General features: G+C 38.2%; 1 protein-coding gene across 1 annotated transcript in view; it reads right to left on the bottom strand.

The window, feature by feature from the left end:
- Window positions 1–501: 501 nt before the first annotated feature.
- LOC117296080 (putative ammonium transporter 2) overlaps window positions 502–13302 on the bottom strand; it is a 42124-nt gene continuing 29323 nt past the window's right edge. The window contains exons 6-7 of the mRNA XM_033778952.1: window positions 4301–4542; window positions 502–3394 (exon numbers count right to left, since the gene is read on the bottom strand). Of these exons, the coding sequence (XP_033634843.1) occupies window positions 2291–3394; window positions 4301–4542 (1346 nt within the window). The 3' untranslated portion in view covers window positions 502–2290. The remainder of the gene's footprint in view (window positions 3395–4300; window positions 4543–13302) is intronic.

The following is a 13302-nucleotide window of genomic DNA, read 5'->3' as shown; positions in this document are numbered from 1 at the left end:
GTGACTAAGCAAGTCATGGTACCAGACATTACTCAAATCTAACTCGCAAATGGCTTAATCGTGGACATACTTTTATTGATTTCTACTCAACCCGGGCATATTCCAGACGATTGCAGGATGTTTACCAGTGTTGAAACAATTGAAACTGGTATCCTTATCGAGACCAGTCTCGAACTATCGGTCCTGGTTTTGGACTTGGTGTAAAACGGCTGGGCCGAAAGCAGTTTAAACAAGTTTTTGTTCAATAAGCTACACTGATGCTTACTGCCGTTACCATATTGATTTTGAGCTTTAGGATAAAACAGATTCAACCCTTATTTTCATGGGTCAAAACCAAATATGACCCTACCTTAATATCACCACCCAGTTTTAGAGCGACTATAACATATTAATTCATGCAATGTAATAGCAAAGGTATTATGCGAAGAAAATGGCTATCGTGGCAATGTTTTTCATAAAATAAAATGATCGTCCACAATATTTTAATACAACCTAGCTTTTATTGCAGAGCCAAAAGTCATAGAAATGTACAACGATGCAATGTTTCATATACACATGCGCATTGGTTTAATGCTTTATTAATAAGAGAAATACCTTTCTTTTCCTGATTATCATAATTGAAGCTAGATTTATACAATATAAGTAAATATTTATATGCATATATGAATAAATATTAAACTTTAATATTTTCAAGATGATAGCGTAACCATGAAAATAAAATTGTCTCAATAAAATTAATTAATATTGATTTTCCACACACAGTCAGTTACGTTATCCTTTACACAAAGTTGAGTTTAAAGAATAAGGTTTCGAAATAAGGAATACAATTGTGGTCATTGTCTATGTTGATAATTGATCCAAAGCAGTTAAAACTGTTTATTTTGTTAATATAAATTTATCCCTTTAAGACCTTTCCCCAGTTCAAAAACTAATAGTTAAAGATTTAGCCAGCCCTCAACCTTTTCTAACCAAAAAATAATCACTATGTAATGAATAATGCTTAAATAAATGAAGCAAACAAAAATAAACAAAACAAAGACCTAAACAAATTACTTCTGCAGTTTGTGCACCATCGACAATTCACAAAGTTACAGCTGATGTCGTTTCGGGGTTTTTTTCCGAACAAAATGTACAAGACGCGTTTTTCAACTTTGCATTGCACTAGAAACAATATAGAGTCAACAAATTAATACTGAATGTGCTTTGGAAATACAGATGTGGAATGCACATAATGAGGTATTGTGTGTAGGATAGGACTAGGAAATAAAATGTAGGACATTGTTTGCAGTAATGTTTGAGAGTTCGGCTTAGTGCGTCAAGTGTGCCTTTTAGGTTTTTGGACGAACATATTTTTTACACTGCCGCCAACAACATGCAAGGTATAGGTCAAATCGTTAACGTGTGGAGCTTCATTCTATTATGCACACTGACGTATGTGCGATTCTTTTAACTTTTACCCGAGATCTACATGTCGCTCAAAACCAAAATGTAGTCAAATCCCTGTTCGATAATGTAGGACTAACTACAATAATCCTGCATCTAAACGTAGCACAAACACTGTACGCAAGTGTAGCGCAAACATAGCCCGGACTCAGACGTAGCCCCAAAATGTATCTAAATGCAGCACAAAACTTTCACCTAAGTGTGTATAGCTCAAACCGTGTTAAATAGAGCCAAAACTTTGCACCTAAATGTAGCCCAAACATTGTACGCAAATATAGCCGAAACGTATTCTGGACTCAGACGTAGCCCAAATAATATGTCCCTAATTGTAGGTCAAAACCTTCATCTTAAAGTGTATATAGCCCAAACCTAAATGCAGCCAAAAATTTGCACCAAAATGTATCCCGAACATAGTATTTAATTGACTGTAGCCCAATTAGTAGCCTAAATGTAGTTTTCTAAATGTAGCCCGAAAAGGTGATTCCACCCCTATTCATATATGTAGCCCGAAACTACTTGGCTATCGTAAAGTACAATGTTTGGGCTAAATGTTAGGACCACTAGTTTACTGCTAAGATTGTGCTATTAAGGGGGGGGGGGGTCTAATGACAAAATGATCGTCTATACTCTTCCCAGTGTAACTTTATGGAGAATGCAAATGTTTATTCTAACACCGGTATACGTACTTGGGCCTTAAATTCAGGGGATGTGCGCTTTCCAATTTTTTGAATTATAAACACTTTTCTCCGGCACTGTAAAATTGTATGAAGTAAAATGTACCAAAGTTATTAAAAAAATTGCATCTATTTTTTCCTTCTTTTCCCGACCACCCACATTTGCGTTTATCTCACACTAGATATTCAGCTCTTGTTATGACATGAACTACACGTTCCTCATCCACACCATTATCATCATCATCAGTTGCAAATTTCTTTCGACGTTTTTTCTCAGAATAACTGTTCCTCCTCGTCTCGTCGTCTGCTTCAAAGTTGACCTCCATCTCGATAGAGCTACAGTCTGCCTCAACTCCGATACTCCTGAGGTATATATCCTCAACACTGGTCTGCACACAAGTCGAGCAAACCTCAGAGGTGGGGTTAGTCTGTGTGCTACTATCAACCATTTTGCTCCGAGGCCTCGGTTCATCCGAGGTCCCCGGTCCATCGCCTAAAACAGATTCCTGAACGACGGCGAGACCCACACCAGTTGACACCTGAACGTCCCGAGCCTTGCGCAGTTTGATTTTCATGTTTTGTTCGTTATCGATGTAGGCCACGTTCTCAATGCCCAGTTTTCGCTGCCATTTAGGCAGCACAATCTTCCTGCGTCTAAAGGCACCGCGGATTAACTGCGCGCTGAATTTTCGCTTCTTGCTCACGGGTAACCCGTTATCATTAAGCTGTTCCCCGTTTCCATTCGATCCTTCCCCGTTCCCATTCGACTCCTCAAGATGCGGGACGTCCTCCCCGTTCGAGTGGTTTCCGTCTTCCTCCTCGAAGACTGTTGCATGTCCGTTCCCATTGCTGATGCTGAAAACCATGTCATGGCGGTTGGGGCCGAAGCGTATTTTCCTGGCGCCGGATCGATTCCTATCGTCGCTCTCGCTGTCTTGAAAGCGTCTTCGGATGTCGTCGTAGCTGACGTTCGCTATTTCATCCCTCATGCCGAGGAAATCCTCAGCCTGCCTCATCGAAGAATGCAACCGCCGTCGGGGCTGCTCGAACCGTCTGTACCTAGACGTATCAACCAGTCGTTTTTTGATCTTGTCGTATTTGCGTGGCCCAATGGAGTGTTCAACCATATCGGCACCGAGTAGTTCTTCGTGGAACGGGAAGCGTAACCCTATGGTCAATGATATAACCTTAAGCGTGATACACGCAATGATTCCACACCAGGCTGATATGCAGACAATCGCTAAGAGCTGAATACCAAGTAGTTCAAACCCACCTCCCTGTGCAAAGACAAAGAAATAATTGTTTCGTATTATCCACCCAGTATTTACAACAACGATTGCTACCGTTAAAGATGCCATGTCAGATTTTTGGCCGATTTGACCCCAAATCGGTATTTTGATGGGGGTCGAGAAAGCTACAAGCTTTCATTTGAGCCATTGCTCGAAAAAGTCCGCCAATTATTATTAGCAGTGAAATAAAGTGCTCAAAATTAGTTTTTGTCGGGATCCCGACAATATATCCTGTGACCGATTCTGATGTGTTTTATAAGAAACGTTTAAACAAATTTTCATGGTTCCTGACCATTAAAAGTAAAAGTTAAAAAACAATTTCGTTAGAGCGGGTGATACTCTTTGAAATACCATTCACTAAAAAAAATATATTTTTTAATGTTTGGGGCCAAAATCTGACATAGCATCTTTAAAGGCAGTGGACACTATTGGTAATTATTAAAACGGCTCCCTCTGAAGTGACGTAGTTTTCGAGAAAGAAGTAATTTTCCACGAATTTGATTTCGAGACCTCAAGTTTAGAATTTGAGGTCTCGAAATCAAGCATCTGAAAGCACACAACTTTGTGTGACAAGGGTGTTTTCCTTTCATTATTATCTCGCAACTTCGACGACCGATTGAGCTCAAATTTTCACAGGTTGGTTATTTATGTATATGTTGAGATACACCAAGTTAGAAGACTGGTCTTTGACAACTACCAATAGTGTCCACGCTCTTTAAATAATCTGTTTGCGGTAAAACCATCTGTTTATTATCAACTTGATGGGTAGATTGCGTTCTTTTGAGAACTTCTCTTATTCCTCTACTGAAGTAGATACACAAATGGTGTTACCGCAAACCAAATATTATATTCACACCTCATGCCGCAAATCCCATAGTAAGGGTACCATCTTACCATAAACAAGCCGTTAAGACTCGTCACACTCGTCTCGTCTGTCGTCCTGTTGGTCTCATCCTTCTTTGCGAACAAGCCAGCCGCGATAAGGCTCCACACCCCACAGAAGAAGTGGACTGGGACCACACCCACAGGGTCGTCGATCTTGAGCATGTTGAGGAGCTCAACTCCACCGCAGGCGATGCAGCCCCCGATGAGACCGATCACTAAGGCAAACTTTGGAGGACATATGGTACACATAGCTGTGTAAAAGAAGGAAATTATTTAATTAAAAAAAAATACAAACAAAATACAATCACCAATGGTAACACATGCAAACAAACATAGCTGTGTAGAAATCAAGAAAGGCAAATCATTGATGATAGCATGTCATAACATCAAATCCGCATTTAGAATCAAACAATGTCATAACTGGAAACACACAAGATCGTTGGAGAATTATGGGAAAGCTCTCCAAGTATTGTACACACCTAACACAAAGTTACACTTTGACTTTGCTGTAAAAAGAACAACAATAATAGCCATCACCATGGGCAACAAATGTAAACACACATAGTGTGTAGAAATCAAAGAAAAGCAATTAGTTAGAGATATCATGTCATTAAAATCGGCATTTAATACCAACCAAAAAATGTAATAACTTAAAAAAAACACAGGATCGTTACAGCACAATGAGAAAGCACTGGAAGTATTGTACAAACAATACCCAAATATAGGTTTTCTCGGTCAATTTCGGAAAATGAACAGCCAATTTAAAGGAACACGTTGCCTTGGATCGGTCGAGTTGGTCTTTAAAAAGCGTCCTGTAACCGTTTGTTATAACATCGATATGGTTAGAAAGATGTTGTAAAAGTAGAATACAATGATCTACACAAATATGCCTCAAAATTGCGTGGTTTTCGTTTTACCTCGTCGACAAACACGGTCGGCCATTTATGGGAGTAAAAAAGTTGACTCCCATAAATGGCCGACCGTGTTAGTTCGCGACGTAAACTGAAAACCGTGCAATTTTGAGTGATACTTGTGTGGATCATTATATTGTACTTTTAAAATATCTTTCTAACCATATGCATTTCATAACAAACTGTTTCAAACGCTTTTCATAGACCAACTCGTCCGATCCAAGGCAACGTGTTCCTTTAACCACCAAGCTATTCTATTTCGCGCAAAATCGAATACTACTCAAAAGGGTCATTCGATTTCGTTTTGGGATTAATCAAATGTAATGTTGCGTCATTCGAATGAACAAAATAATCATTCAACTTAACAATTCATCAAAGCAGCATTCAAATTCGCAGACGCTTCTTGAGGCGTGTGTGTCACGAAAAAGAATAACGCTACGCTAAATTGAACAGAGTGCTAAAGGAATTTGACTCGACCCAAAACGAAATTGAATGGCCGAATTCTGAATTTGAAACGCAGTAACAACTGGAGAGGCAAAACAGCATTTAATTCGAACGCATGAAAATGAAATTGACTGCTCATTTGCCGAATTTGACCGAGAAAACCTATTCAAAATTTAAATTGCTGTTAAAAGAAAAAGATAATCACCATGCTAGCTTAGTGTTAAACACATGCCAGCGGAAACCTCAATGTCCCTTTTACTAATTTTTTGACAGCAGGAGCTCCCATTGTTTTTGTACACACTTTCCCAATTGGGGATATTTACCCAACTGGGGATCAAACTGTTGTGTTACAGTTGCTGGTCTGGATTTGTAGACATCATACCCATGAGCACCATGTGAGGACATTAACTTAGAAAACCACAAACCATATCAGACCGGAACACTCAGCATGTGGATTGGGTTTTCAGCTCCGACCTGATTCCATGGGGTTTTCCCCTTTTTTTTCTTTTTTTCCTCCCACATCTTAAAATGAGCATTTTCTTCTCATTTCATATTCATCCCATTATTGGCACTAATTGTGAAATATGAAAACAAATATATGAAAACAACTTCACAGGGTTGTTTCCCCATCAACATACGTACATTAACAACAACAAAACTGCACCTTCAATTTTCAATTCAACTCAATTTTAATTCAATTTCAATTCAAAAACACTTAATATTTCCATTTCACACATAAACCATTTTACAAGTATTATAAATGTCATCCTTTAAAATCACGAAGCAGTTTTGGTACATGAAAAATCGTAAAGCCGAAAATAAAAGATATTTCCGAAACGATTTCCAAACAACGCTATGTTTCAATTATGTTCGACCCCCCCCCCCCCCCCCCCACCACTAGTAATGAAGCGTAAATGCTGGCTGAATTGCCTTTTCTTGGGTTAATTTCCTCCCACGTTGCTAGGACCACGTACATTAACAGGTCACACAGTAATTCAGGGCCATAACTTACACTCCACCCTACCCGACCCAAAGAGAGAAAACAACATCTCTAAGGCCTAACTACAACCTGTAAGTTATCTCTTCTTTTGTTTTGTTTTCTAGGAAAAACAGGCATAAACAATTTTGAGAAAACAACATCTAACGCCTACTTGTTGTGACTTTATGTTCCCAATGGCAAGGCGCAATGCAAGCAAAAATGCAATTACAATAAATTAAATAACAAAGCAATCAAATGTCACAATTTCCTGACACAAGATAGTCGTGCCAATCTGACGAGGCTTTGCTGTCGAACATACGAATTAACAGCTGCATCCCTTTCATGGAAATAATAATTGCGCTTTCATTCTGCTATAAAATTAATGTCGATTTGCATGGCTTATACAAAGAACGCATTAAGCCCGTAAGCACACTTCCTGCGAATGCGATACGAAATCTGACGCCACATGGTTGTTCTCGCAGCGATTGTTTCGTAAGAACTGAACTCGAATTCTTCGTTGCGAATTTTTGACGTCAACAAATCGCTTCGGATTCGACTTTTGGAACGCTATTAGGTGGCAGCAGACTCAAGTTTATATGAGCATGCTCAAAACTACGTAAACGATTTCAAATTACCAGAACTGCTACCAAGAAATTCAAAGTCCCCCATTAAAAATATTACTATATAATTGCACGCCTCAAAGTAAAAATATATTGAACTAAAGAACAGTGTTAACTTGATTATTACGGACCTCAACCCCACCCCACCTCAACTACATATCGTATCGGCCGCAATATTATTGGTCGTTTTTATACAGAAACACACTCAAGTGCGTAAAATATTCTCTGAGGCACTTCGGTAGACTGATTAAAACCATTTTCCGGGTCAGCCTGACCCATTTTCCAGAAAATTAGTTCTTTCTCGAAAACTACGTCACTTCGGAGGGAGCCGTTTCTCACAATGTTTTATACTATCAACTTCTCCCCATTACTCGTTACCAAGTAAGGTTTTATGCTGATAATTATTTTAATAGTGTCCACTGCCTTTAAGACTGACATTTCTTAAGTGCATAGAACAAAGAATGTCCACAGAGTGAATGGAGAGTTACTTGCTACTTACGGGGTACTTTTAACAATTGAACAATGGTTCTCTTAATGATGCTTTCTGTGTTATAACAGTACCCCACAGAAGATCAACAATATTGCAGGCACATACCTGATCCGTAGGGATGCGTGGGTGCGTGCCGTGTGTGCATATTAATAATAATGTTCGGTTGAGCAGGATATAGTAGAAGTTCATGTGGAAAATTTTTGCCCCAATTTCTCCCTCTTCCCCCTTTTTGTGTCTTATCGACCCCTGATTATCTTCTTAAATTCGATAAGATCTTTTTTCTTCGCTTCAGACACGTTTCCTGCTTACATTCTCAAGGTCGGCTGCAAATAAAACTGCCGCTCTTCAAAAATCAGACGGGGAAGATAAAAAGGTAAAATGCGAAGGTCGGTTATCACATTAAGATGTTTACTCTTTTCCCCCTTCAGTTTGATTTTCCATGCGGTGAACCACATCACAAATGTGTCGATGTGACCTGATTTTAAAGTCAGACCCTTTCTAACCCTAACGAGAGTTCCAGCATGCAAAATGACTTATAACAATGGACTGATCTGAATAAAATGAAACTTTTATCCCGCCAAATGCCAGAATATTAGTTTCCAACAAAACAAACCTGATCTACTCACCTTCGATATTTTAGATTCTAAAATTAATCAAACTGATTGTTTGAAATTAATTTGAAGTGGGATTCCCAAGTGATCAGCATGTGTAATAATTGTAACCTTATACTCTTCTCTTGACGACAGCTTCAATAAACATTGTTTTATTTCTGTCAATGATCTGTTATGTATGTCCGACCCTCAATCGAAAACGCCAGTCCTGTCTGGTACTCTGGACTTACCAAACCACAACTTATAACCCTTGAAAGATAACAAAAAAGGCCCTTTCGTATCATTCTGGCTGGTCAGCCAAATACACCAACATCATGTGAACATATGCCAATTGTTCAGTTTACCTACAATCACTGATAGACTGAGTCATTTATATTTTGTCAATTTTGGTAAGACCTTGTTTGAATCTGAAAATTACAGGCACTGGCTCACACCAAACAAAAACAACACCTGCGTAAATGTAGGACTGGTCGTTACAAAAAAAAATGCACCCCATCCCTTGTCCAAGCACTCAACAATAGCTCTTGATTTTTGTTCACTCAGTTGGTATGCCCTTTTGTCCCAATCCCTTCATCTTGTTCCTTGTATGTGCCTTGTCGTGAGTAATTTTTGTTATATTTTAGTCACTGGCACTACTTTTTTTTTCTCAGTATTTTAAACTCAATTCAGCCTGTGGATGTGATGTTTGAATGATTTAAATAAACCAAAAATACACAATAACAAAACAAAAAAATAACATAGTACGAGCAGTTTAACTAGATTGATGCCCCGGTTTACCACCATCCAAAACAGCGGAATCTCATTTTCTTAAGATTCATGAATGGGACAAACCATTTGAGGTTTTGTCAAGAAATTTACGTCTTCACTTTTTAAAAGACTTTCTTTGAGAATACTGATGTATAAACATTTTATGTTTGTGTGATTTCATATTCGCTGCCCTTTGATGGAGACCGAAATCAAAACAGAAAATTTAAAACAAAATGACTCCTTGAGGGGAAAAGACTGGGGTGCTCCAAAAAGATTTGTGTGTGCAAAGTCTATGGAAGATTCTTATTTAAAGGGAAAAAAAGAAATAACAAAAGATGTCTCGACAGTGTTCCAAAAATGAAATAATTTCATATTCACTACTTTATGGAGACCGAGGCCAAAACAGAAAATGGAAACGAAATGTATTCATCAGGGGAATTATAAAGACTGGACGCTTCGAAGATAATTTTGTGTTTACAAAATCTATAGGGGGTTCTTAACTACACGGACAAAGGAAAGAAGAAAAAATGTATCGACAGGGATGTAAAAAATGATTGTAAAAAATGATTGAAGTGTCTAAAATACACCATGTAGCGCAAGCTCTGGGGGAAACGGTAAAAGACCATTTTTTGTTATTACAAATAAAACGCTACAATTTAAAAATGTGTATAAACAATGATAATAAAACTGGTAGGGAAGATGACCTCGGAAGCTTTCTTTCCGCGCCGGACCTTCGAGGCATAACCATAAAAACACAGTTGTCTATATATATATTTTTTTTCCACAGGTCCCCCATACCTATTTTTAAAATCATCATACCTTTGATCTTGCTATTCTTATTAATTGACCATTGTTAGTTGCATCATGATGCAACTTGCTCTCTAATCCTACCCTTTCATGTCTCCCTGCATTGTTGTCGAACAATATTTTTACCACTTTTATGGTCCAGTAACCCTTCCTTTCATTCTAAACATCCTTTGTCCTCGCCACTCCACTCCTATTGGTTCATAGCCACCAACATTGTTTCTGAAATAGGAACTTTGATTGGCTGTTATTTTCCCGCTTCTTTCTGGATCCTTTCCTTAATCCCTTTCCCCCTCTCTTTTTCTATAAATGGATATGTATTTGTTTGTACTTGTTTTATGCCTCTGAAGAAGGTCCGGATTGGATCGAAAGCTAAGGCCATCTATTCATTATATATATATATAAAAAAAAAAAAAATATATATATATATATATATATATATCAAATAATAAACCACAAGGGAAACTGACTGGGAACATTTGTTTTAAATGATTTTGGATTGAACAAAGAAAATTGACTAGAGCGGGATTTGAACCAACGACCTCCGGTTTAACGTGCCGGCGCTCTACCAACTGAGCTATCTAGCCCTATGTTGGTGGTCTCCCAATTTTGTCAATATCTTTGTTATATATATATATATATATTTTTTTTTTTTTTTTTTTTTTTTTTTATTACCTGGTTGACGGAAAATAATCATAAATATATATAAAAAAAAGCACAGACAAAAACAAATCCATTTATAGCAAAAGGGGGAGCAAAGAATTATTGAAAGGCATCCATGTAATTTACGAACAAAAGTGTGGCTCAGAATCAATCGGAGTAAAGTAGTGAGGACAAGAGGATGTTCCGAAGATGGCCAATGTATAATTCAATATAATTCAAAGAGAAAATTATCAAACAGTGATACAATACTTTCTTGTGCACGGAAGCACTGAACAATAGAAACTGTGTTAAATTAGATTGACGATTCGTATGTTTAAAGACACTGGACACTATTGGTATGTTCCCAAAAAGTCTTCCCACTTGGTGTATCTCAACATTGCATAAAATAACAAACCTGTGAAAATTTGAGCTCAATTGGTCGTCGAAGTTGCGAGATAATAATGAAAGAAAAAATACCTGTGTCAAACGAAGTTGTGTGCGTTTAGATGGTTGATTTCGAGACCTCAAGTTCTAAACCTGAGGTCTCGAAATGAAATTCGTTGAAAATTACTTCTTTCTCAAAAACTACGTCACTTCAGAGGGAGCAGTTTCTCACAATGTTGTATACCATCAACCTCTCCCCATTACTGGTCACCAAGAAAGGTTTTATGCCAATAATTATTTTGAGCATTTACCGATAGTGTCCACTGCCTTTACAGGTAGTATATAATGGGTGTCAAATTTTCATCGGGATAAAGTATGGTAATTTAGGTTTTTACCCATACACCGATGTGTGTTAGCACTGGTACTTTCCCGAAGCCTTGAAAAAATATATATAACAGGCATATTACTCTGTAGGAATCGCAACCACGACCCATGCATATACCGACGCTGCTCTTGAATTACAAGGGTCGTGGGTTCGAATTCAACCCGAGTATATATGCATGTGATATTTGTTCACATGACTTAGGAAAGCAATGAGTAAACAGTGCTTACACACAACGGTGTATGGGTAAAAAAAAAAAAATTGATAATATAAGTGTCAAGTTGGATATGACCTAAAATGGTAAAAAATGGTCACGGTGGGAGACCTTCCTCGAAATTAAACGTGTTGTCTTATATATTATACCCTCTTGCAACTTCGATGACCAATTGAGTACAAAGTTTCACAGATTTGTTAATGTATGCTGGGATACACCAAGTGAGAATACTGGTATTTGGAGAAAAAAAGTGCCTGTTGCCTCTAACCTGAACACAATTATATTTCCTCGTGAATGCAGGTTTCTTGCTCAAAGTCAAGGTCAACTCATCCATGCAAGTACAAAACATCATCTCATTCCACTGGACGTTCAGACCTCTGCGATAGATTTGACATGTTGATACGGTTGGATGGGCAAGAGCTTTTACGCTCCAATGATTTCAGCTATGACCATGGACAATAGTTATTGATCTTGGCTGTTAACGACGAACGCCAATTTATAAAAGTCGATTTCTATCAGTTGACTACGTTTACAAGATACATAACCACTTGGCGTTGTTAATTTGCCTCGACATTAATTGTAGGAACTTCATAATAAAACAATAGTGTAGGCCTAATGAGTATAATGATATTAAAAAAATAAGCAAAGCAATTTCAAATGTTGATAAGAAATTAATAAATATTAATAATAATAACTGTGGCTACTTTAAATAGTGCACATGTCCGTCACTAAACGACGCTCCTGGCGCTGTAACATGCAGTATTTCCTGCAAGGTGTGGGTCTACGTTTGAATTATGAGACCTAATTCTGATAGCACCATGTAATGTTTTACAAGATGCTAGAATTGTTTGCAGCCCTGTCGTTGCTATTTCCCTTGTCGCAGCAGTTAAGAACCTCCCATATACTTTGTACACAAACATTCTTGTAGAGCAACACCGTCTTTATAGAATTCCCCTATAATGGATACCATTGTTTTCCATTTTATGTTTCGTTCCCGGTCTCAATAAGGTAGTGAATACGACATCGCATATTTTACAGTATTGAAGAATGGGACTTTCTGTAGTGTATTCCACTGGTGTATTACGGATCAAACTAAAGAACGTCCACAGAGTGACTGGAAAACAAAGTGTATGTGGTTGGGAGGGGGCTCGGGTGGGGCTCAAATAAAAGTTTTGTTTATTTTCCTCATCGTCTGTTTATACACGAGGCTCCGATCCCTGCTGATGTACGCAACGCATCCCCGATATTGCCATGGCAAAATAATTGTTGCTGTTCGTTAAGCTCCATTTTACGTCAATTGACATTAAAGAGTCGACACCAACTGAGCTGAAGGGACTCGTCATCAATAATTGAACACTGCCCTTATAGCCAAAAGTGCTCAGTTCAATATTCCCATAAGCCTATCTAATCCAAGGTTGTTTTTAATGACGTTTGTGGCATTTACATTTAATTTGGTTGGTTGGTTTTGGGGGTGTTTTATTCGGAAGCGAAGACATTAGTGTGTTTTTGTTTTTCTTTTTCTGTATAAGTGTTCGCATTAAGTGTTCGCATTGGCTGGTGGTAACTATTGTCTTCAACCACCGGAACGTTTTGGTTTCGCTCGGCCCCACTTGCCTTAAACAAAGGTTGCTTGGATGGGCAAACGTATCAAGCACGCTCATCGGTTAAAAAGAAAAGGCTCAGTCCCATCATGCATCACACTCACACTGCACGCAAGACGTACTTCCTGAACAATAATGCAAGCTGATTAGCCAACCCCAGCGGTCCTGAATAGACCTGACTG

Source organism: Asterias rubens, chromosome 10 (genome assembly GCF_902459465.1).
Source record: "Asterias rubens chromosome 10, eAstRub1.3, whole genome shotgun sequence".
In the NCBI taxonomy this organism is placed as follows: domain Eukaryota; kingdom Metazoa; phylum Echinodermata; class Asteroidea; order Forcipulatida; family Asteriidae; genus Asterias; species Asterias rubens.
The sequence above is the reverse complement of the archived record's forward strand: the minus strand, read 5'-3'. Positions and strand labels throughout refer to the sequence as shown.